Source organism: Orcinus orca, chromosome 9 (genome assembly GCF_937001465.1).
Source record: "Orcinus orca chromosome 9, mOrcOrc1.1, whole genome shotgun sequence".
Lineage (NCBI taxonomy): Eukaryota > Metazoa > Chordata > Mammalia > Artiodactyla > Delphinidae > Orcinus > Orcinus orca.
In genome coordinates this window covers 84977753-84999512 of record NC_064567.1, presented here as the reverse complement: position 1 = coordinate 84999512, position 21760 = coordinate 84977753, and the positions used below count along the sequence as shown (strand labels likewise).

The 21760-nt window shown below is 36.4% G+C and overlaps 1 protein-coding gene and 1 long non-coding RNA gene across 6 annotated transcripts in view; one reads left to right on the top strand and one right to left on the bottom strand.

Annotated features, from left to right (window-relative positions):
* Positions 1–21760, top strand: part of PHTF2 (putative homeodomain transcription factor 2) — a 113169-nt gene that overhangs the window by 16852 nt on the left and 74557 nt on the right. For all 5 annotated transcript variants that reach the window (XM_033439798.2, XM_033439799.2, XM_004263397.3 and 2 more), the window contains one exon: positions 13725–13804. In XM_033439798.2, the coding sequence (XP_033295689.1) occupies positions 13760–13804 (45 nt within the window). In that variant the 5' untranslated portion in view covers positions 13725–13759. Of the gene's footprint in view, positions 1–13724; positions 13805–21760 lie in introns of those variants that run through there.
* The window catches only part of LOC125965434 (uncharacterized), a 34655-nt gene continuing 29646 nt past the window's right edge, over positions 16752–21760 (bottom strand). Inside the window, exon 3 of the long non-coding RNA XR_007479309.1 lies at positions 16752–17134. This is a non-coding gene — a long non-coding RNA (uncharacterized LOC125965434). The remainder of the gene's footprint in view (positions 17135–21760) is intronic.

Genomic DNA, 21760 nt, shown 5'->3' with positions numbered 1-21760 from the left:
CTTTCTCTAGTTGCAGTGAGCAGGGGCTACTCTTCGTTGCAGTGCGCAGGCTTCTCGTTGCAGTGGCTTCTTTTGTCGCGGAGCATGAGCTCTAGGTGCGCGGACTTCAGTAGTTGCAGGACACAGGCTCAGTAGTTGTGGCTTGCGGGCTCTAGAGCACAGGCTCAGTAGTTGTAGCGCACGGGCTTAGTTGCTCTGTGGCATGTGGGATCTTCCCGGACCAGGAAAGAACCCATGTCCCCTGCATTGGCAGGCGGATTCTTAACCACTGCACCACCAGGGAAGCCCTGATTCTTATTTTATTCTTCTGACACTGTCCCTATTATTCTTTGAGCACTTTAATTTCTGACCCAACAAGTTGTTCCAGGATCACCTTGCACTGTCTCTATGCCAGCCCTGGAATCAGACATTTCTCTAAGGGGCCTTGATTCTTTACTGTAGATTAGTATTTAGAGATTTGGTTGTTAGATGTGCTTATTGCTACTGAGGAATCATTGTGTCTAGGCCCTCTTAGTGGATATAGCTAAGTGCATTGTATATGTGTGAGATCTATGTATGTGGATGTGTGTAATACACCTATATTTTTTAGAAAGGATTATTGAGTTAACCAGTATCATGGCTGCTAAAAATTTAAAAAGTGAATATATCCTTAGGCTGCATGACCAAGTGATCATGTCCCTATTAGTAGAAGTTATAAGTCCACAGTGTTTTGCATTCTTCAAATAGGTTGTTTTGTTGGCCAACTAGATTCCAGGAATTTAGATCTTATCTGATAAGGAAGATGACCTGGATAGTGAGAGGTTTGAAAGCCATGTTATGTGAAGAACAGTTGAAGGAGCTAGGAATATTTAAGCTGGAAAAAGAAGAGATTACAACAGCATCTACTTACTATATTATTTTATGTGAAGGCAGAAGATGGAAATTTATTCTGTGCCCATTTAGAGTATATAACTAATACAGGTGAATGGAATTTAAGAGAGACACCAATTTATCTCTGAATAAGGACATTTTTGAGGCAAGCTCTCTTCTAATGGAGTGAACTGCCTTGAAAAAAGCCTCAAACTCAGTTATTACCTCTCTTCAATCAGAAGAAAAGTTTGCCCATTTTCGTATAGTTAATTTGTGCTGTGAGAAGTTGGAACTACTTGAAAGATGTCTCAGTATGCTGTATTTAGTGGCTTAGTTAATTGTATGTCTCATGAGATGCATCGTGAGGAAAGGGTTCTAGTCTAAATATATGTAAGAAATACTGTATACATAGTTTCCTCTTGTATATTTATAATGCACAGCAACATAGTAGGCTGTGGGAAGTCCAAAGAAAACTTGTTTGACTTTTTCTAATGTAGTGGATTTAGGGGACAGGTTAGACTAGAGATGTAATCTACATATGTAGTGGTCATTACCTACACATGGTATTTAAACTAAGATATTTTGAAGCAATCACCAAGGGACTGAGTGAAGACAGAGAAGATATCAGGGACTGAGCTCAGGGAGAAGATGGGAGCCAGCAAAGAAACTGAGGAGTAGCCAGAAAGTTAGGAGCAAACCCAAGAGAGTGGTTTCCTAGAAGCTAAGTGAATAGTGTTCCAAGAGGAGGAAGCATAGTCAGCTGTGTCGTATGAGCAACTGAGACCTGACCATTGGATTTAGCAACCTGAATTTATTCGTGTCCTTAAAGAGAACTTTCAGTAGAGTGCGGGGAGTAAAGGCATGATTGGATTGAAGAGAGGAAGTGGAGAAATTGGAGGAGACAGCAAAATTTTGCTGTGAGGGGGAGAAGAGAAATGGAATAGTTTCATTTGCTGAGCACATACCTTGTGTCTTATACAGTCATCCCTCGGTACCTGCAGGGATTGGTTCCGGGACCCCCCACTGGGGATACCAAAATCCTCTGGTGCTCAAGTCCTTTATATAAAATTGCAGAGTACTGTATAGTTGAAGAGATTAGGCAACAGTGAAAAGAATAAGTTATACACAGTTGAGCTCATGATTCTGGTTAAATAGTAGTTGTAGTACGTTTAGAAAGTACTTTCCTCTGTGGTATGGATTTGAATGGGCTAGAAATTGAAGTGTTTGTTTCCTGATTTATAGAAAATTCCCTCAGGTTAAAAGAATGTTATCAGTGTAGTGGCTATTAAATTGTGTTGCATTCCTGAGTTTCCAGGCAGCTTGGGCCAGTTGGCTTGGTAGTTAGTAGTAATATGAAGCCCAACCCCCAAACTTCATTTTTATTAGCCTTGAATTGATGATCTGGACATATTAATAATGGTATTACATGAAATAGTGAGATTTAATATGTTCATTATTTTAAAAATGACTCAGTTTCCAAGAATAGTTCACTTGTCCCATAAGAAGTTATCCGGTATATTTAAAGCCATATGTCCTAATTTTAAATTGGCTACTATAACTATGGGGGAAGAAAACCCAGGGAACACAATTTGGTTCTTATTTCTATTTCACCATTAACCCTCCATCCACCTTCTTAGAACTAATTCCAAGCTCATTTCTTATATGTGTATGCTTTTGCTGTAGTTTCAGTTACTTATTGTAAGGGAGTGAAGTTGTTAGACCCCTGTGTTTAGTCTACCATTTTTTTCCTGGTGGTTTGAAATATTTAAATCTTAAATTACTCTTTAAGTAATTAAGTCACTTGCACACCATTCCTTATATGTTCTTACAATTTAATTTCCTGTGATGATCTGGGCCTGGAAGAATCCAAAGTAACTTGTCAAATAGGTCAGAACAAGGAGAAAGTCATTTTAGACAGAGGAATTATCACCAGGTCTAGAAGGCAAGCATGAAAATATATTTGGTAACCCACATGGCCTGACTGTAGGATATGTATATGGATGGCAGATTGGAGTGGGTAGGTTGTGTGTGGAAGAAGGTAGAGATGATGGATGCTACTGATTATAAAAGCAGTGAATCTATGATAAGGTTGTAAAAGAAGGTCTTTTGTGTACTATGCTGATTAAACTCTTTTCTTACATAGTAGGAAATCATTAGAGATTTTTTAAGAAGGAGAGAAACATGTTGAGGTCAGTATTTTAGAAAGATAAATGGTGAAAGTGAAGAAATAATAAGAGACTGTCAGAGTAGTCCTGGTAGTAGATAATATGGGCTTGCACCAGGTCTGTGGTAGTGGGGCCAGGGAGGGGTTATATGAGAGATGTTTTGGTGGTGTGACAGGTAGATGCATTGATATATTCCTTCATATTTATTGAATGGTTCCTGTGTGCCAGGTAGAGAATTTGTGGTGTTGGGAAAGGAAAGGAGACAAAGATTCTAGGGTTCCTTGCTTAAGTACCAAATTGAGTAGATAATAAAAGAATAGTAGATTTGAGGAGGAAAAATGCATTTTAGATTTGTTTTCCCTGGAGGTAGTTGTAACAGCTTCACAGAAGAGCTTAAGCTTGGTTCTGTACTTTCTGTTTAGTATCTTGAATTTATAAAAAGAATTGAAACTGGGTGTCTTCCCTTTACTTCCCTCTGTTAGAAATAACAGAAGTAAAGTTGCAGCTGTTGTTAGTTTAGAATCCTATTTTAGAATATTTAAATTTTGCTTTTCAGTTGAGTCAGGAACTCAAAAGATTGTCATTAGCACTTAAAAAATAAATGTTAAAAAATAAATTTAGGTATTAGTAAAAATGAAGTAGAATCACAGAATTTTCCCTTCACTAAAAACCAAATGAAAATAGGAAAAAGTGGGTGGGGGAAGGAGAGGGCAAAAAAGTGGAATAGAAGGGCTTCCCTGGTGGCGCAGTGGTTGAGAGTCTGCCTGCCGATGCAGGGGACGCGGGTTCGTGCCCTGGTCCAGGAGGATCCCACATGCCGCGGAGTGCCTGGGCCCGTGAGCCGTGGCCGCTGAGCGTGCAAGTCCGGAGCCTGTGCTCCGCAACGGGAGAGGCCACAACAGTGAGAGCCCCGCGTACCACAAAAAAAAAGGAATAGAAGCACACGAGAAAGGGGTATGTACAACCTTATGCCAAATACTTCAAAAAGTGGAGGCCAGGAAAGAATGAGAAGATACTGCGTGTATCTGTCAAGGTTTATAATTCCAGCCCCATATCCCAGAAGCCAGACTAAGGAAAGATGAGGCCTGCAAAACAGGAGGTATCCTCACTAACACTGTCCAGCGAAGCAGATCTAAGAGATGAGTAGGAAGCATAAAGTCAACGAAAAATCCTTGAGAAGACCCGCATACTAATGCTGAGTCTCACACTTCAGGGAGCATTGACATTTTGAAAGGCACTCTTGTTAAGGGCAAGAACCAAAGCCCATGAAGGTAGGATAGCCCTCTGACTGGGGGGATGGATCCTGGTATAGGACACTTAATGACGTTTCAGCAGTGGCTGTACGCAAAGTCCAAACTAAGCTTTCTTTGTCCATTTCCTGCATTGATGGGTTATAGAAAAATAGATTAAAAGCAGTATCCAGATCTCAAATTGAAGTTTGTGTGTGGTGTGTGCATGCACATGTGTGCATAGAAATAAAAATGTTCCCAGCTAAGGTAAAAAGGATGTTGAAGTTGTCAAGGAGAATCCATTAGATATCTAAATAAGTAGGAGCTCAGTGTAGCACTCCCCATGTTAAACACGATCAAGATTTTTTTAGAAGATGGCATGGTAACTCTACAAATACACTCCAGGAAAAAAATAAATGAAAGAAATGACCATGAAAAGACAATAAGACTGTCCTACCTAAGCATAACTTGTATCCATGGAATAGAGACTCCACCAAATGGAACAGAAAAAGATTTCAGAAATATCATGCAAAAATTACATTTGCAGGTTGAAAGGCTCTGAACACCAGGAAGAAAAATTGTGAAATGTTGAAAAATGACTACACCCTAGTAGTTAGTAACTTTAGAAATAAGCAGAGAATTATTTTGGCATCCTGGCGAAAAAGAAAACCTGACCTATATGTGGTGTGGGGGGGAATCTAGCTGACTGCAAACTTCTCAGTTACGTACAATTCCAAAAGACATTTGAACAATATTTACAAAGTTTTGATGGCAAAAAAAGTATATATCAAAAGTATTATACTCAGCAGTATCAGATTTGGTTTGGCTGCTGATAAAAATGGTTAAAACTATAAGGATTTATAATCTTGGATACAAGAAATATGGAGGTAGACAGTCAGAACTGGTAAGGTGGCTTCATCCGGCAACCTAGGTTCCTTCCTATCTATGAATACACCTGGCTTCTGGTCTCAATATCACTGTCCATGGTGGCTGCTGAAGCTTTGGCCATTAAAACAGCATTCCAATGAGCAGGAAATAGAAAGGGGGGAAAGAACCAAGGGCTTTCTCCAACTGAGTGAGATTCTTTTAAGGGGCCTAACTTGGAAGTTCCACCTAATACCGCTGTATCTGGACCAGAACATAGTCACAGCCAGACTTGGCTTAGGAAAGGTCTTTATTTTGGGCAACAATGTGTCCAGCAAAACGTTTGCAAAAGGAAAAGGAGGATGGAATAATGGGAGTCAATTAGCGATCTTTGGTGATTTTTTTTTTTACAGGTGTCCTCTTCTTCTTTTTTTTATTTTTTTTGCAGTACGCGGGCCTCTCACTGCTGTGGCCTGTCCCGTTGCGGAGCACAGGCTCCGGACACGCAGGCCCAGCGGCCATGGCTCACGGGCCCAGCCGCTCCGCGGCATGTGGGATCTTCCCGGACCGGGGCACGAACCTGTGTCCCCTGCATCAGCAGGCAGACTCTCAACCACTGCGCCACCAGGGAAGCCCATACAGTGTCCTCTTCTTTATCAGCCCTTTCTTCTTCTCATGTCACCTTGACTTCTGTCTCCTCCACTTCATTTAAATTGCTCTTCCCAAGTTCATTCTAACCTCTGTTTTGTTTAATCCAATGATCTGTTAGCAGCCTACTCCTTTGTAAAAGACCCTCCTCTCTTGGATTCTGTGACATCGCACTCACCTGCTTTCTTTCTACTCATTTTCTGTTCTTGGCCTCTCTTGTTTCATTTCTCTGAATAGTAGTCAACTTGAGGCTGAACCCTTTTCTTCTCTAATTATACTCTTCTTAGTTGATATGTCACGTGATTTTATTGAAGTCATCTCTGAGCACAGGTCTTAAGTATACTTTAGTTTTGACAAATGCATATACCTGTGTAACCCACCTCTGATTTTAAATATTGACTATGTGTTCATGGCTTCTATACTCATATCTCCATCTTTTTCTTGAGCTCAGACTCAAGTATGTAACTACTTGTTTGACATCTTTATTTTTATGTCAAATAGGTATTGTCACCTTAACAGGTCTAAAACTATTTTTTTGTATTTCATAAACCATTTTTAAAATTAATTTTTATTGGAGTATAGTTACTTTACAATGTTGTTCATAAACCTTTTTTAAAAAAAATATGCATCCATCTCAGAAAAATGGTTCAAACCCTAAACCTAGATTCTTCTCCCTAATCCCTCCCCCAACCTGCCCCATCCTAGTCCATTTCTAGATCTTGTTGATTTTACCCATAAATAAGCTTCCTTTCTGTTCCTTAAAAATTCTGAGCTCATTCTCACCTCAAGGTCTTGGTGTTTACTGTTCCCTCTGCTCAGAATGTCCTCCCTCAATTCTTAGCATAGCTGGTTGTCCTCATCCTTCAGATCTCAATTCACGTGTCATCTCAGAGGGGACTTCTTTGGCTATCTTTTCCAAAGGTACCCCGCTCCATCCCAACTATATCTCCCTGTTTATTTCCTTGATAGCACCACCTCAACACAAAATTATATTGTTTGCTGTTCATTTTCTATCTTCTTTTTCTTCATTGTTAAGTTTCGTCACGGCAGGAACCTTGTTTCTTGTTCACTGTTGTGACCTTAGTGCCTACAACAATGCAATATTAGTAAGTGTTCAGTAAATAAATATTTTTATTAATATATTAATTTTAATTAATATTTATATTAATATTTATTAATGTATCAGATACTGGCTGAAACATCTCTAAAGTAGTGTTTTTCAAATTTTGTTCATGGTATTTTTAATGAGGTATAGGTAGCAATTTTTAATCTAAATAAATTCATTTTGATGATCTATTAAATCTTTAAACCATTTGACTATCATTTCATGCATTATCATTTGTTACCTGTAACACTAGTTTAGTTAATGTTTTTACTAGAGGCCTCTAATAACATATCCATATTTGAATGATGACTGAACGGTTGATGTAAAAAATTTCTTGTGAGTAAATGAGGAAGTTAAACCATTTAGATTGTATTTCGTTATTGATTTTTCCAAATGGCACAACAGTCAAAACAAGAATCACTTACATAATACACTATCAATTAAGTATTTGAAGGACCTTTTAAGTATTTAAAAAAAAAAAGCCCAAAGGAATGCTACTGGTAGAGATTTTGTGGGTACGTGCTAAAGTTAAGAAACTTAAAATTCAAAGAGCTGCTTTTAAAGGACATACAGGGTGGGTTGGCTGTACACATCAGGAAGTTCTACAGAGGGTTTTGTGGGTATTAAGATTATAACTCTAGTTATTCTCTTAGATTTCACAGTAGTACAACATGTTTTTATAAATACAGTTTTACACAGAAGTTACTTGGCTGTAATTTTTCTTCTTAGGTTAGGTGTTATCCTCTAGCCCTTAAATACACAGACTATGTGTTGGTTCCATGAAGGAAAATAAGAATTACAAATATTCCTTTTATGAACTGGTATAATAGAAAGTGTGTACCTCTTAGATCTCATTTTGCATTTGATTTTTCTATCCTAAGATTGGAAATGACTTTAAACATATAGTTTGTGGTATTTATTCTTCACAACATTTCCATGAAATAAAATCCTGTTCCAGATGAAGAATTTTGTAAGTTTTCAAGAAATTGTAACAATTTATAGGTCATATGATTAGAAAATAGAAACCCTGAAACTAGTAGAAGGTTTCCTTCTGTCCACACCAGGCTCCTCCTACCAGAATTTCACTTTTTTTTTTAACTTCAATATCAGTATGAAAAAATGCCTTTCAATATCAGTATGAAAGGTATGTTTATTACCTTTTTAAGGACAGAATAGCTTTGTTCCTAGTTTCTGAAGTCTAAAAATTGCTTATTTTAGCCTTGGAGGAGGCAACTGAGTTATATATAACTTTAGCATTTAGGAATAGAGGTAGACTAGACTTGGCAGGTTTGACTTTTACTCCTGTTCATTGTACTTTATAGGTCTGCAAATCCTTATATATTGGTCGATTGAGTGACATATCAGCAAATAAACCAGCCATATTAATTAAACTTCACAATGTTTTTGTACCTTTTAGTATTAGGGAAGAGTATGTTTCTATGTTTATATGCATGTCGAGGTAGTGCAGGAGTTTGACGGATAGAATTTTTAATTTCTGGCCTGCCAACTAAAAATTGTCACTCTCCATCTGGCACTACAAGAATGAAGTTGTTAGCCACTGTGGTCGCTGACCTTCAACACGCCCTGAAAGAAGTTCAGGGTGGAGTTTGTGGAGATCAGGAATGAGGCACTCTGTGCTCTCGGAAAAACTGGCAGTACAGGCCTTCATATAGTTAGATATTTTCAGAAGATTTTATGAGCCCAGTTTCTTGTACACTTTCATATCTGGAAAAGCACTAAAATCATTCAGGGAGACATCTGCTCCTCGTGACTAGCAGCGGTCTTCTTGTGACTAGTAGCACCCTTCTGCCAAAATGTGTGATTAATTGCATGTATCCCCACCTTTACTAAAATCACATATATACCGACCTCGCCCCCTACCTCTTCGGAGCAGTTCCTCAGAGCTTTGTGAAAGGCTAGTCTTCCAGGCTGTAGTCCTCATTTTGCCCCAAATAAAACTTAACTGACCACTCTCATTGTTGTGCTTTTTTCTTTTTTTTTTTTCAGTTGATAGAAAAATTAAATTCATTCATCTGTGATGGTACCAATACTTTGGTTGGCAGCTGTTTAATTTGGTTTGTAAACATTTGTGCTTAATATATACAGAAAGCTATCGGAGAGTTCTGAGGTAGTAAAGACATTGATTGGACTGCTCTCAAAGAACTTATGGATAGTGGTAGGGGCACATATACAGACAAGAATACAGAAGTCTGTACAAAACAGAACATATTAAGTGTAATGGGAATACAGAACAGGATGAGAAGTATTTAATGGAGGAATTTGGGAGAAGCTTACAGAGAAAGTAGAATTTAGGAGGCCGTCTTGAAATCTTCCCTGTTTTGGAAAGAGAAGAACTGTTAATTTTGACACAGAGGTAGAAAAGTGTAGGAAGTGTGGTATGATTGAAACAGATGTATGAGAAGACGGTGAGCAATAATGTTGGGTAAGTAGGGGTTAGTGTGAGACTTTAGAGGGTCTAAATACAATTCTAAGTGCAGTGGGGAGTGACACAAGGTTGCTGAATAGCATAATAATGAGATTCCAAATATGTATGACTGATTTAATTAATGTTAATATTTTTGGGTGTGTTAGTAAAGGAATTCACAGGAACTCCTGTACATTATTCGAATTTTTATTTAACCTTTATTGAGTTGTGGAATATTTGACTAGATGGCACTGGTGGAAACTAAAGCCCAGAAAACTCAGTAACTAATTCAAAAGCCCTAGCTCTTAGTGTCAGAACTTGAATCTAGAACCCAGTTCTCCTGATGCTTAGTCATTGCTTTTTCTCTGCTCTCCTTCCTTTTCTGCATGTTATAATGTGTTGGGTACTTAGTGAGACACAAAGGAAGAAGGATGCCTCTTTTTTTCCTTAAGAGTGTTTACATATGATTGAATGACATGTGTGGCTATATTGCTTTGCATTTTTATTTAAATACCAGATTTATTAGTACAAATCAGTGCTGGAAGAGACATCCAGCTTCACGTGTTCCAAATGAACACTTACAGAAAGCTAGCTTCATCTTAGAGGAAGTAGGATTTGAACTGATCTAGAAAGATGGATGAGTGGAGAAAAGGAATGAGAATTACAGCACAAGTGAAGTTTCAGAGGTGTGCATAAATTATTTTCTGAGAGTAGTGAGAGTCATGCTGGAACAGAGAAATTTGTTTTAGAATTATGAGAGAAGTACATTGTAACATTATGTAGTATTCCATAGACTGATTTTTTTTTTTTTCTAACATAGGGAATGGTTAAAAACTTAATTTTTCTTTGGCTATATCTGTGCAAAGAATACTTGTGGGTATTTGATAGTGAGATTCTTTTTTTTTTTTCTTTTTTTTTTAGAATTTTATTTTATTTTATTTATTTTTGGCTGCTTTGGGTGTTCGTTGCTGCGCGCGGGCTTTCTCTAGTTGTGGTGACCGGGGGCTACTCCTCGTTGTGGTGAGCGGGCTTCTCATTGCGGTGGCTTCTCTTGTTGCAGAGCACAGGCTCTAGGCGCGGGCTTCAGTAGTTGTGGCTCGCGGGCTCTAGAGCACAGGCTCAGTAGTTGTGGTGCATGGGCTTAGGTGCTCCACAGCATGTAGGATCTTCCTGGACCAGGGCTCGAACCTGTGCCCCCTTCATTGGCAGGTGGATTCTTAACCACTGCGCCACCAGGCAAGCCCCTGATAGTGAGATTCTATTAAAGCAGACTTAACATACTGTCTCTTCATAGTCATCTTTTCCCTCTATCCTAGTCTTTGGCATTATAGATGCATTTTGTGTAGACCTTGACATAGTAAAGAGTAATTTCAGATGTTTTGACAAGTATGATGACTAAAGCAGCATCGAGAGAATTAGCTCAGAGTAACTGTCTATGGCAATATTTAAATGTTATGCCTATGGTTAGCTCTGTGTTTTCACAATTGGATTATTTTTATATCTTAATATCATCTTTCTATCAAATTATTTGATCAAAAAAGATTAAGATCCTCTGTTTAAGGTACCCAATAAGCTTAATATTCTACTTTTTTCTGTAAATTCATTTTAGTGTCAATTTAGCATAAAAAGTGTTTATCATGAACTATCATGATAAAAGAGACTATAAACCTGTATTCCTGGACCGTTAGAATTAAAGAAGTTGGAAAAGCTTTAGAAATAATCTTTATTATTCATGAAATCATTTGTTGATTTATTATTTCTTGTTGTTTGTACTCATGTGTCTGTGCTTTGTCAGATGTCTGATTCAGGAATCTGTCTTAGCATGCTGTAAGACCTGTTTTAAAAATAGATATGAGCCACTCCGTGTCACTGAAAGGTTGTTGACACAATGGAAAAACTGTTAAATGAGTTTGTACAGCAGAACTTACCATTACCTGAAGAAAGGTTGTGTTTCTTTTTTTTAAACAAAATTGATTGAAATTTTATGTCCGTAAATCCAAATGAATATAATTAAAATATTTAGAACATTTTATGTACCTAGTGTACTGTTAGAGTTGATTTTCGAAATTTATTTCTTAGTGTAGCTTGGTGTAAACCAAAGTATATAAAAAAAACTTTGAGATTATTTTATTTGAACCAGGTACTGTTTTCCTCACTTCCACTGAAGCTTTTTCTTAAAAAAAAAAAAAAAAAATACTATTTGTATGACCATTTAAATATTCCCCAAATATATTAAATATCTTATATATTTAATAGATTGGGTGAATAAAAAATCCTTTCACATTTTCTATATGAAATGCATATTATTTACACTACTGGGGATTAGAAAGAGGATCTTTATTTTGGTAGATAAGCTGGAATTTTTGTCAGTAAAGATTCGGTGAGATTAAAGGACAGTAAAGTGAAAAATTGATATTTTCATACTTTTTGTAGCTTGCATTTGGCAAGGTGGGGACAGGAGAGGGAGGAGAGTTATAACCAGTTTGGAAAACATAAACTATAGTCTTCACAGACAATTATAATGAAGGTGTAATGTTGTAATGAATAGTCTGCTGACCGAATCAAGGTAAAACCTTTAGGACAAAATGTGGTTTAAGTTAATGAATTACTCCCAAAGGCCTCCAGGACAGAAAAACAAAAAATGGAAGATTTTAAGTCAGTAAGGACAAGCTTCCCCCCTCTTTATTTATTAAGAGAAATAAAGGTAGCCACATCTGACTGAGAAACTTCAGAGGAGGTGAACTTTGAAATCTCTAAATAATCCATGTGTATGGAGTGGAGAATTGACATTGCAGTCTTAGGATAATCAGGTAACTATTTTTATTTTAACTGTCAACAGAAACTGATTGCACGTTTTTCTTCTCTAACCTGTTTGCCATGTTTAAAAAAGGAAATATAAATATTTCCCAGTTCCTGAATTGGGGAATTTTAAAATATAAAATTAATAAAATAATTATAATTGACCATCTATATGTAGTAGACTTTGGTAAGCATTTTATGTATATTGTCTTATTTATTAGTCACAAAAACTCTATAAGGGATAGATAGGTACAGTTACTCCTGTTTTATAAGTGAAAGAAACTAGATCATAGAGGTGAAGTGACTTCTTCAATATTGCATATTAGTTAGTGGAACCATTTGAATTCTCATCTTTTGACTCTATGCTCCTTCTCTTTCCATGATGCCAGGGAATTTATGAGGTTTTCAAAACATGGTTTACTTGAATTTGATCAGTTAAAGATGCAATCAGTATCTTAGAAAAGGTAATAAATAATCTGGTCTCTAACACTGTCAAAAATATATGCAGTCACACCATTGTAAATCAACTATATTTCAATAAAAGTTAAAAAAATACAGGCAGTAAGTAAATTCTGCCTTAAATTTTAGAAGTTGATCTGAATATTTGAACTTGCTGGTGATAATTGTCATTATATTTGAATCCTTATATGCTCCCAAGAATGGAGTATAAAACCTCTGGTATTTTGTTTACTCTGGGCAAACTCTGTAGTGTTAGCATCTCGCTGGTTGCAGATCTGCATGTGCTAGGATTGGCTGAGCAGGGTGCTCTACTCTCAGAATTTTCTTGAGATCCTGTTTGGCCTTGGATGATCCTAATTTGTAATGAGTTCTGCAATGAATTGTGCGTTTGAACCTGTTTAAGCTCATCCTTAACACCTGCCAGAGATGCCCTCCATGCTGGTGTAGTATTAAGACTAGAAAAGTATTCCAGAGGTAACTGGAATCAGTCTGAAATTAATTTTCTCTAGGAGTAAGGAACCATTAAGTTTAGTATCCAGAAAGATGCTTATGAAGTAGTCTGTGGTAAATTTCTGAAGGTTAGCAAACTGTGATATCTGAGAAGTCCTTAATAGTAGCTATTCCTGTGTAATTAACTCTAATATTAGCTTAGTATTTAACATTAATTAGGTTTCTCTAGCTATTTGATTTTAGTTCAACTTTGTGTTTACTGAGCATCAGGGAAAATTAAATATGATTATAAATTTTGGAATCTCTATCAAGCCATCCTTTAGCAACCGTAATTGATGCTAGTTCCTAGATAGAAGCTGAAGCAAAACTGATCTGTTACTGAGTGAATGGATTGATTCCTATCATATGTGAATTTATAAATGAAAAGTTTCCAGTATAATCTGGAAAATTCTGAAATTTATTTAAGAGACTTATTTTTTTAAAAACAATTCAACTATTTTGTAAGAAAATTTAAGTGTTATATTCATGTAGAAAGATCCTTTTCTTATGGCAACTGATTTTTGTTCACTTAAGGGAACCTGTTGCTAAAATAGTAATGAGGAAGGGTGTAATATAAGTATAGTCATACACCCCTGCTGTGCAAGTAACCAGAGTGCTATGTATACATGTTGTTCAGTCTCCTTTTAGAAGGTGGAAGTCAAGTCCTTTGTATGTTTTTCTCTCTTGCACAGCCTAAAATGACGAATGTGTGATCTCAGTGGAATAAATGGCGTCCAAAGTCACAGATGCTATAGTGTGGTATCAAAAGAAGGTAAGTTGATAGTCAAAGCTTTTAACCTTTTAAATGTTTTTGTTCTAAAAACGCATGCTTTTTTTTAATACGATGGTTTTATGTCAAGTATTACCGAAAATAAGAAAGGTGGTGCTTAGAAATATTTTTCTCTACTTTTTACTCCACATTATCAAAGTAGCTAGATTAATTATTTTCAGTTAAAATATAAACCAAATTTCCAGGATTATGAATACAGTTAGCATTTTATGAAAGCATTAAATTTTTTCTTGCATTTCTTTTGAAGAAAGCTAGGTTAACAGAGCAGTTATAATTTTATAACAAGGGAAACTATAGTTTAAGTCTATTTCTTGTAAGTCATAATTCAACAGCTGAATCTTTTCAGTAGAATAAACCTTTGGAGACTGTATTTTCCAAACTGAAATATTAAAATGTTTATTTTGATGTTGTAGGAATAGTCGTCATAACTGCTTAACTAGCTGTGTCATCCTATGTTTCAAAATAAGCTTTACCAGTGTAATGTTTTCTTTATAAAGTACAAATTCTGATACCTTTTTTGAAGATACAGTAAGCTGTTTATTCCTGAAGAGTGTTGTTTACACTCTTTAAAATGTATTGTTGTTTTATGTGGTATCTTAGATTTTTAGCTTATATAGTGAATTATGTTTGTTTTCACATTTTAAAACGTTTTTGATGCCTTATTCATTAGGTTCCTATTAACAAAGATAATTATATATTTAAAGGTTTTCCTATGTATGGGAAAATCAGACAATTTTAAAATTTAGTTAAATTGTAAATAAGTGGTAAATTAGCACACTTTAAAGATTAGACATACCTAAGAATACAGTCTGTCTTTGGATGTGTCATTTCTTTTCTGGGTAGAACATACCACAGATATACCGTATCACATTTTTCTCGTAAAGTAATGAATTGGAAGTATTGATGTTGATCATACTATTAATTCAATCTTTTATGTTTTTATATTAGTGTCATCTTTACTTTTAAATTTCCAGTCAACTTAAAAGAAAGCTGAATTAAAGAAAACTATTCTTTTTTCCTACATAGATCTTTGAAAGCTTTTCTCTTAATTTGTACTTATTAGTAGAAATTAGTAGTAAGTTAGTAATATTTAGTAATATTTATTAAACATTTTATCTATTGGACTTTTTAGGTTTAAAAATTTCAAACTTCACTGAAGATCATTTGTAGGATGTGTTAGATTAATTGACCTTTCTTGAGATCGGAGAGTTTCAAATATTATACTCACATTCAGTTTTAGCACAGTAACAGCCTTCTTATCTGAGGGTCGTCTATCTAGCAGCTTTGGATATGTGCAACCAAAAAATTCTCCAGAGCAACCCTAACAGATAAAACAAATTATATCTAGCAAATATAATCACATATTATGTTAGAGAGTCACCAGAACCATTAACCAGATTTGATTTGCTCTATTGTTTTCTTTTGATTTTAAATTTAATTTTCTTGAAGAATACGTGTGAATACTTTGAAAGATTTGGTATTTCAAGACTTTTTGAAAACAAAAATAACAGCCCCTATTGGTACCCTTTCCTGTCCTTATCCAACCTCTGAGTTCTGCTCCCTGGAGGCAGTTGGTGTTTCAAAGTTCTGCTACTCTTCATCCTGGTAGGGAGTAGGGGAGGGTGGGTTGCAAATATAGGGTGTGAAGTTGGGGTTTTCATAATTACTTTTCGGGGAATACTGACATTTGTGGGTAGGAATCGGATACAAAATATCATGCAATATTCTAAATTAGAGTTGGCAAACTTTTTCTGTAAAGGATCAGGTGGTAAGTGTTTTAGGCTTTGAGGGCCATAGGTCTCTGTGGAAACTACTCAACTCTGCTGTTACAGGACAAAAGCAGCCATAGACAATGTGTAAATGAATGAAATGAATGGCATGACTGTGTTTCAATAAAACTTAATTTACAGAAACCAGCAATACGTTAGATTTGGTCCACAGGCCTTAGTTTGCATACCTGTGCTCTAAGATAGCCTCATAGAGCTATCTTAGGGCACCAAAAAGAACTGCCCTGCTAAAAATGGAATAATGGCCTGTTGAATAACACTGTTTAGTTTTTTTTATGGTATTTACTTTTTTTTTATACATACCTACTTTGCCCAAGTTATAAAGGTGCAAAAGAAATTAAGTCATACAACCAAAATCAGTGACCAGATACCCATATTTATACCATAACTTCCTCTCTGTTTTCCCTGCTAGTTCCATGCTAAAACGCCATGAGGGAACAAGAGGGAGAAAGAACTATGGAAAGTCTGGGTCTCTGAGGCAGCCTTCAAATTTAAGATTATTACCTCAGCCACAAAGCAATTAATTGTCACTAAATAGTTATACAGTTTAGCAATCTGAGTGGTAACTGTTATTTAGAATCTACTCAGTTGTCTCCAGAAAGTAGTGGGCAAGGGGCCCACATTATAGATGTTTTTTGTTGATTTTTGACTGTATGATAAGGATTTAGCTTTTTTATGATTTCTTTCCAATCCCCCTACTGCATTCTCCCAGTGACTAAAATTTTGGTTAAATCAGTATTCAAGGCTTATGTTTGTGTGTGCAGTATTTAGAGCAACATCATGTAGTATCTGTGATAATATTTCCTGTCTGTGCAACAGTTTTTATGTTTTGCTTTGTTTTTCTAGTTCTTGAAAGTCTCTGACAGAACTGAACAACTTTTGTTGTAGTCAGTCACATTCAGGTATTCTACCAATTTCTTTTTTTCCTTTCTTGGGAATGACCCTCCTAGAACTCTGTGACCTCCTGCTCCATTCTTGGATGGATTGTTCTCAAGTCATGCCTCTCATCTGCCATCTTGGTATTTCCTTTTATCATCAGCCTGAGAGTTCCTTTCACTGCTCTTTGGTCATATAGATTTGTGTTCCTCTTACATATAGGCTTATAAAAAAAAAATCCTTTTCTTGCAGGAGGGACCCCTTCCAGGGCCTGAGAGTGGGCTCTTGTCCAACACTCATAAATGAATTGTCTGAGGGGACACATGTGCTGACAAAGCAAGAGACTTTATTAGGAAGGGGCACCCGGGTGGAGAGCAGGAGGGTAAGGGAACCCAGGAGGACTGCTCTGCCATGTGGATTGCAGTCTCAGGTTTTATGGTGATGAGATTAGTTTCCGGGTTGTCTCTGGCCAATCATTCTGACTCAGGGTCCTTCCTGGTGGCGCACGCATCACTCAGCCAAGATGGATTCCAGTGAGGAGGATTCTGGGAGGTTGGTAGGACATATGGACTGGCGTCTCATATTGACCTTTCCCAAATTCTTCCAGTTGGTGGTGGCTTGTTAGTTCCGTGTTCCTTACCAGGACCTCCTGTTATAAAACAACTCATGCAGATGGTTATTGTGGTGCCTGGCCAGGGTGGGTGGTTTCAGTCAGTGTTTCCCCTAACAGTTATATAACATTTATTATGTGCCAGGCATTTTCTAGATGCTTTACATATATTAACTAATTTAACATAGGTAAATGAATGAAATGAGACAGAGGGTCTGTTTCCTGTCTCTGGACATTAGTGGGTGAAGCTCTGTTGCCTGAAGCTGTTGTAATGAACTTGCTCCCCAGAAGGGAGCTTGACAGCTGGCCAAGTCTGGCAGAGTTGAAAGATGGAAAGGTCCTGAGTTTTTCAGGACTTTTTGAGCCATGGAATTAATTAACTCTGGAATTGTCTTATCTTGGGACTTCTTACTGTATGAGCTAATAAATCCCCTTATTTTTTCAGTCACTTGAAGTTTAATTTTATTTCCTTGCAGCTGAAGGCATGCTAAGTGATAACCAAGAAATGCTTTCTGATGGTGTGTGGTTTCCTGTATAGTGCTCTTTTGCCTCTGAATGCTTATAGTAGTAGATGTAAAATTAAGATCTACCAAATAGAAGTACTGAGCCTCAGACAAACGGGTTTATCACATTTTCTCTTTTAAGCTTTTTTTCCCCTTGAACCATATTCTCATAGGTACCATTAAATCTTTAATGTAATTTTAGACTACTGTGCCTTATAGTATGATATGGTTGAAAGAGCACTTGTATTCGATTTTGTGACATTTATCAGCTTGTAATATTGAATGTGTTACTCAATCTCTCTGAGCCTCAGTTCCTTCTTTTGTAATCTGAGGATGGTAGTGCTTCCTCTCTGTGCCTCACAGGGTTATGAAGGAGTGAATCAACTTTAAATATAGTTTTTAAAAAGGTTTTTAAATTGGTTTATGAATTGTTGAATAAATATGAAGTATCACTCTTAAAAATAATACTAGTAATGCATCTTATGACTTGGAATATAGTAGATGAGACATTGGAGTGGTGGTCAGTACTCTGCAGTTTCTTTAATGACCAACAGGAGTATGTGCTGCACATACTTCTTCCATCTGACCAAAGAGGTGGGTATGTGACTAAGACCAGACCAGAAATGGTACCTCATTCCCTTGGCCACAGTGATGGGTCCAGGTAAATCTGATGACCCAAACTGTCCTTCTATAGTTTTTTGTTTTTGTTTTGTTTTGTTTTGTTTTTAATTAGAGCTGCTGGAAAAGACTCTTTTGCTTCTTTCATTTAGGAACTTTCATTTAGAAGGATGAAAGTCTAAGCATGTTACCACAACATGGAAAAAGTTTTAGAAGAAGAGAATGAGAGAGCACAGAGAGTCGTCAGGAATAGGGAAAAAGCAGACAGCCACAGGCCAGCAGGTGCTCTTGTCCCTGGATTCATTCCACCCTGACATTAGCTTCACCCCTGACCTTTGAGTTGTTTAGCCAATAAATTTCCCTTTTTTAAAAAAAAAGAAAAAATTATTTATTTATTTTTGGCTGCATTGGGTCTTTGTTGCTGCGTGTGGGCTTTCTCTAGTTGTGGCGAACAGGGGCTACTCTTCATTGTGGTGCATGGGCTTCTCATTGCGGTGGTTTCTCTTGGCACAGGGGCTTCAGTAGTTGTGGCTTGCGGGCTCTAGAGCACAGGCTCAGTAGTTGTGGCTCGCGGGCTCTAGAGCACAGGCTCAGGAGCTGTGGCACACGGGCTTAGTTGCTCCGTGGCATGTGGGATCTTTGCGGACCAGGGCTCGAACCCGTGTCCCCTGAATTGGCAGGCGGATTCTTAACCAGTGTGTCACCAGGGAAGTCCTTAAATTTCCCCTTCTTGTTGCAGATAGTTTGAATTGGACTTTTACTTGTAAAAGAGAGTCCCGACTAATGCATAGAGAATATATGTTTTATTGTGGTATATAATATATACACAAAACCACACAGATTATTATTTATTATATATAATATATTTACATATTTACACATATATTTACAAACTGAACAACTGCTTGTGTTCAGAACTGTTTGTATCCTGTTTATAAAATAGGACTCAGATCGAGAAACAGAATGTTACCGGCTTTACAAAACCTTCAGGCTCCCTTTTAGTCACAGCCTGACCCCTTTGAGAGTGACCACTGTAGGAGACAGTATATCTTCATGGTAACAAGAACATAGGTTTTGGGGTTGGAAAGCAGAGATTTGAATCCTTGTTCTTGAAAGCCTGTATAATTCTGGACAGATTGTGTCTCTGAATTTCACTTTCTTCATATATATAAACACTGACTTTTATATTTAAAATGATGATGATATATGCAAAGTGTTAGCAAAGTGCTCTACACAGGGTAAGCCTTCAATAAATGAGAGTTATTTCTATTATTGTTATCTCATATTCATACACTTATCAGAGGAATTGTTCCCCAGACTTATCAGAGTGCTTTATTTCATGGATTCTAAAAATTCTCATGAGGCTAAAGAGATTCTTACTTGTAAAGGAGAAACCTAAAATGTCAGTCTTCTAATACCCATCCAATATTAGAACAGTAAATATTTAGTTGATGTTTGTCTAACACTTGTACAGCAGAGATATGATTAAGTGTAATTTATAAGCCTTAACTTTCTTTGCTTCAATCAATGTACATGTTTTCCACCATTTCCTTTTCAATGTCACTTACTTGCCAAAAATAAGTCTTTTCCTAGCGTAAATACATTGGTTAGTTTAGTTACTGAAATATGTACCTTTTCACCTAAGATTTTTCTCCTGCATTTTGGTCATGAAGTTCTTAAAATTTTCCACCCTCACCCTCTCTCCAGTTTGGGTATTTCTAAAATAAATAATTTGAGTTTGAATTTTATTTACAAGGAAGAAAGAAACTATGCTATGCAGTAGTCAAGATGGTTTGACTTTAGAGATCATCTAGTTCCTGTTAAACATTTTGCTTTACAGTTGAGAAACCTGTTGCCTGTAGATCTAATAACTTGATCAAAGTCATGAATTAATGATAAAACCAAAACTCAGATCTGCTGACTTTCAGGCCACTCTTTTCTCCTGTACTAAAGTTGCTTTGAAAAACACACTGAAGAAACTTTTATAAAATTCATTTGTTTAATTTGAAAGATTTTTTTTGACTGTTTAAAAGAGCTCTTCATTTAATCTGTAGATAAACCTTAATGAAGAATGTTTATGTTCCCATATTCGTCTTTCAGCTTCTGCAACTAGGTGCAGAACTTTCCGACAGCCTCAGTTGTCTCATCAGTATAAGAATATATATAGTACTAGTATGTACAGTATAAGATTGCAGATGCTTTCCAAAGCGCTTACCAAAGATTAGTACTTTAGCACAGTCTAAAGTACTATCTGGATAAATGGTTCATTTCTTCCTCTGCACAGTTTTTCCTAATTCTGCATAGTGAAGATGAACAGTATAACTTCTGTAGGCATAACTGTAGTCACTCTCAGTAGCAATTTTGGCTACCTGGATTCTTGCAATTACAGCAAACCTTTTCTTGCCCAATGATGATAGTGGTCCAGGTTCCTCAGATTCTAATTCTGGGGAATCTGGACTGAGCACCCAGGAGCAAGTTATCTTAACTTTTTCTCCATATTAATTTTACCTTATATAGGTAAGTGGAAGGAAGCTAAACAGTTTAATGTGTTTGATTTTGAATAACTTAGATGTTTTATGATCTCATTTTTTATTTCACATGATTGAATGAGCAGCAATAATATGTTAGGTATTTTCTAAAATACAAATGTAACCAAGATATGTTAATACTCTTGGCATTAATTTAAATTGCTTTAAAAATATGATACAGCTTTTCATGCTATTTATAGTAAACTGTTAGAAATATGTAAACAAGGAAGGTACCGTAGTCTTGATTCCTAATATGTATGCATCATTTAGTTGGGGTTATGTTTTAGAATAATAAACCAGAGTATATCTTATGATAAATATTAAAAGAATGCAATTAAGGCATATACCTTCCTTCCTTGTCTCATGCTGCATTATTAAGGAAAGGGAAGCATTAGGTAATTCATCAAAATGACATAATAGCTAACATTTTGAGCTCTTATATGTCTGTTACTGTTGTTAGCTCAGTATGTATTAGCACACTTAATCTTTACGGTTACCCTGTGGTTACTAATAATATTACCTATTTTAGATATTTTTAGAGCTGAGTAGATTGTACTTCAGGAAGAGTTTTGTATATTCTCATTTCCTTTTTTTGTGTGTTGAGAAATCAATATTTTATTTATTTATTTTTTATTGGCGTATAGTTGCTTTACAGTGTAGTGTTAGTTTCTGCTGTACATCAAAGTGAATCAGTTATATGTATATATATATATCCCCTCTTTTTTAGATTTCCTTCCCATTTAGGTCACCACAGAGCACTGAGTAGAGTTCCCTGTGCTATACAGTAGGTTCTCTTTAGTTATCTGTTTTACACATAGTAGTGTATATATGCCAATCCCAGTCTCCCAATTCATTCCTCCCCTTCCCCCCTTGGTATCCATAAGTTTGTTCTCTACATCTGTGTCTCTTTTTCTGCTTTGCAAATAAGTTCATCTGTACGATTTTTCTAGATTCCACATATAAGCGATATTATACGATATTTGTTTTTCTCTTTCTGACTTCACTCTGTATGACAG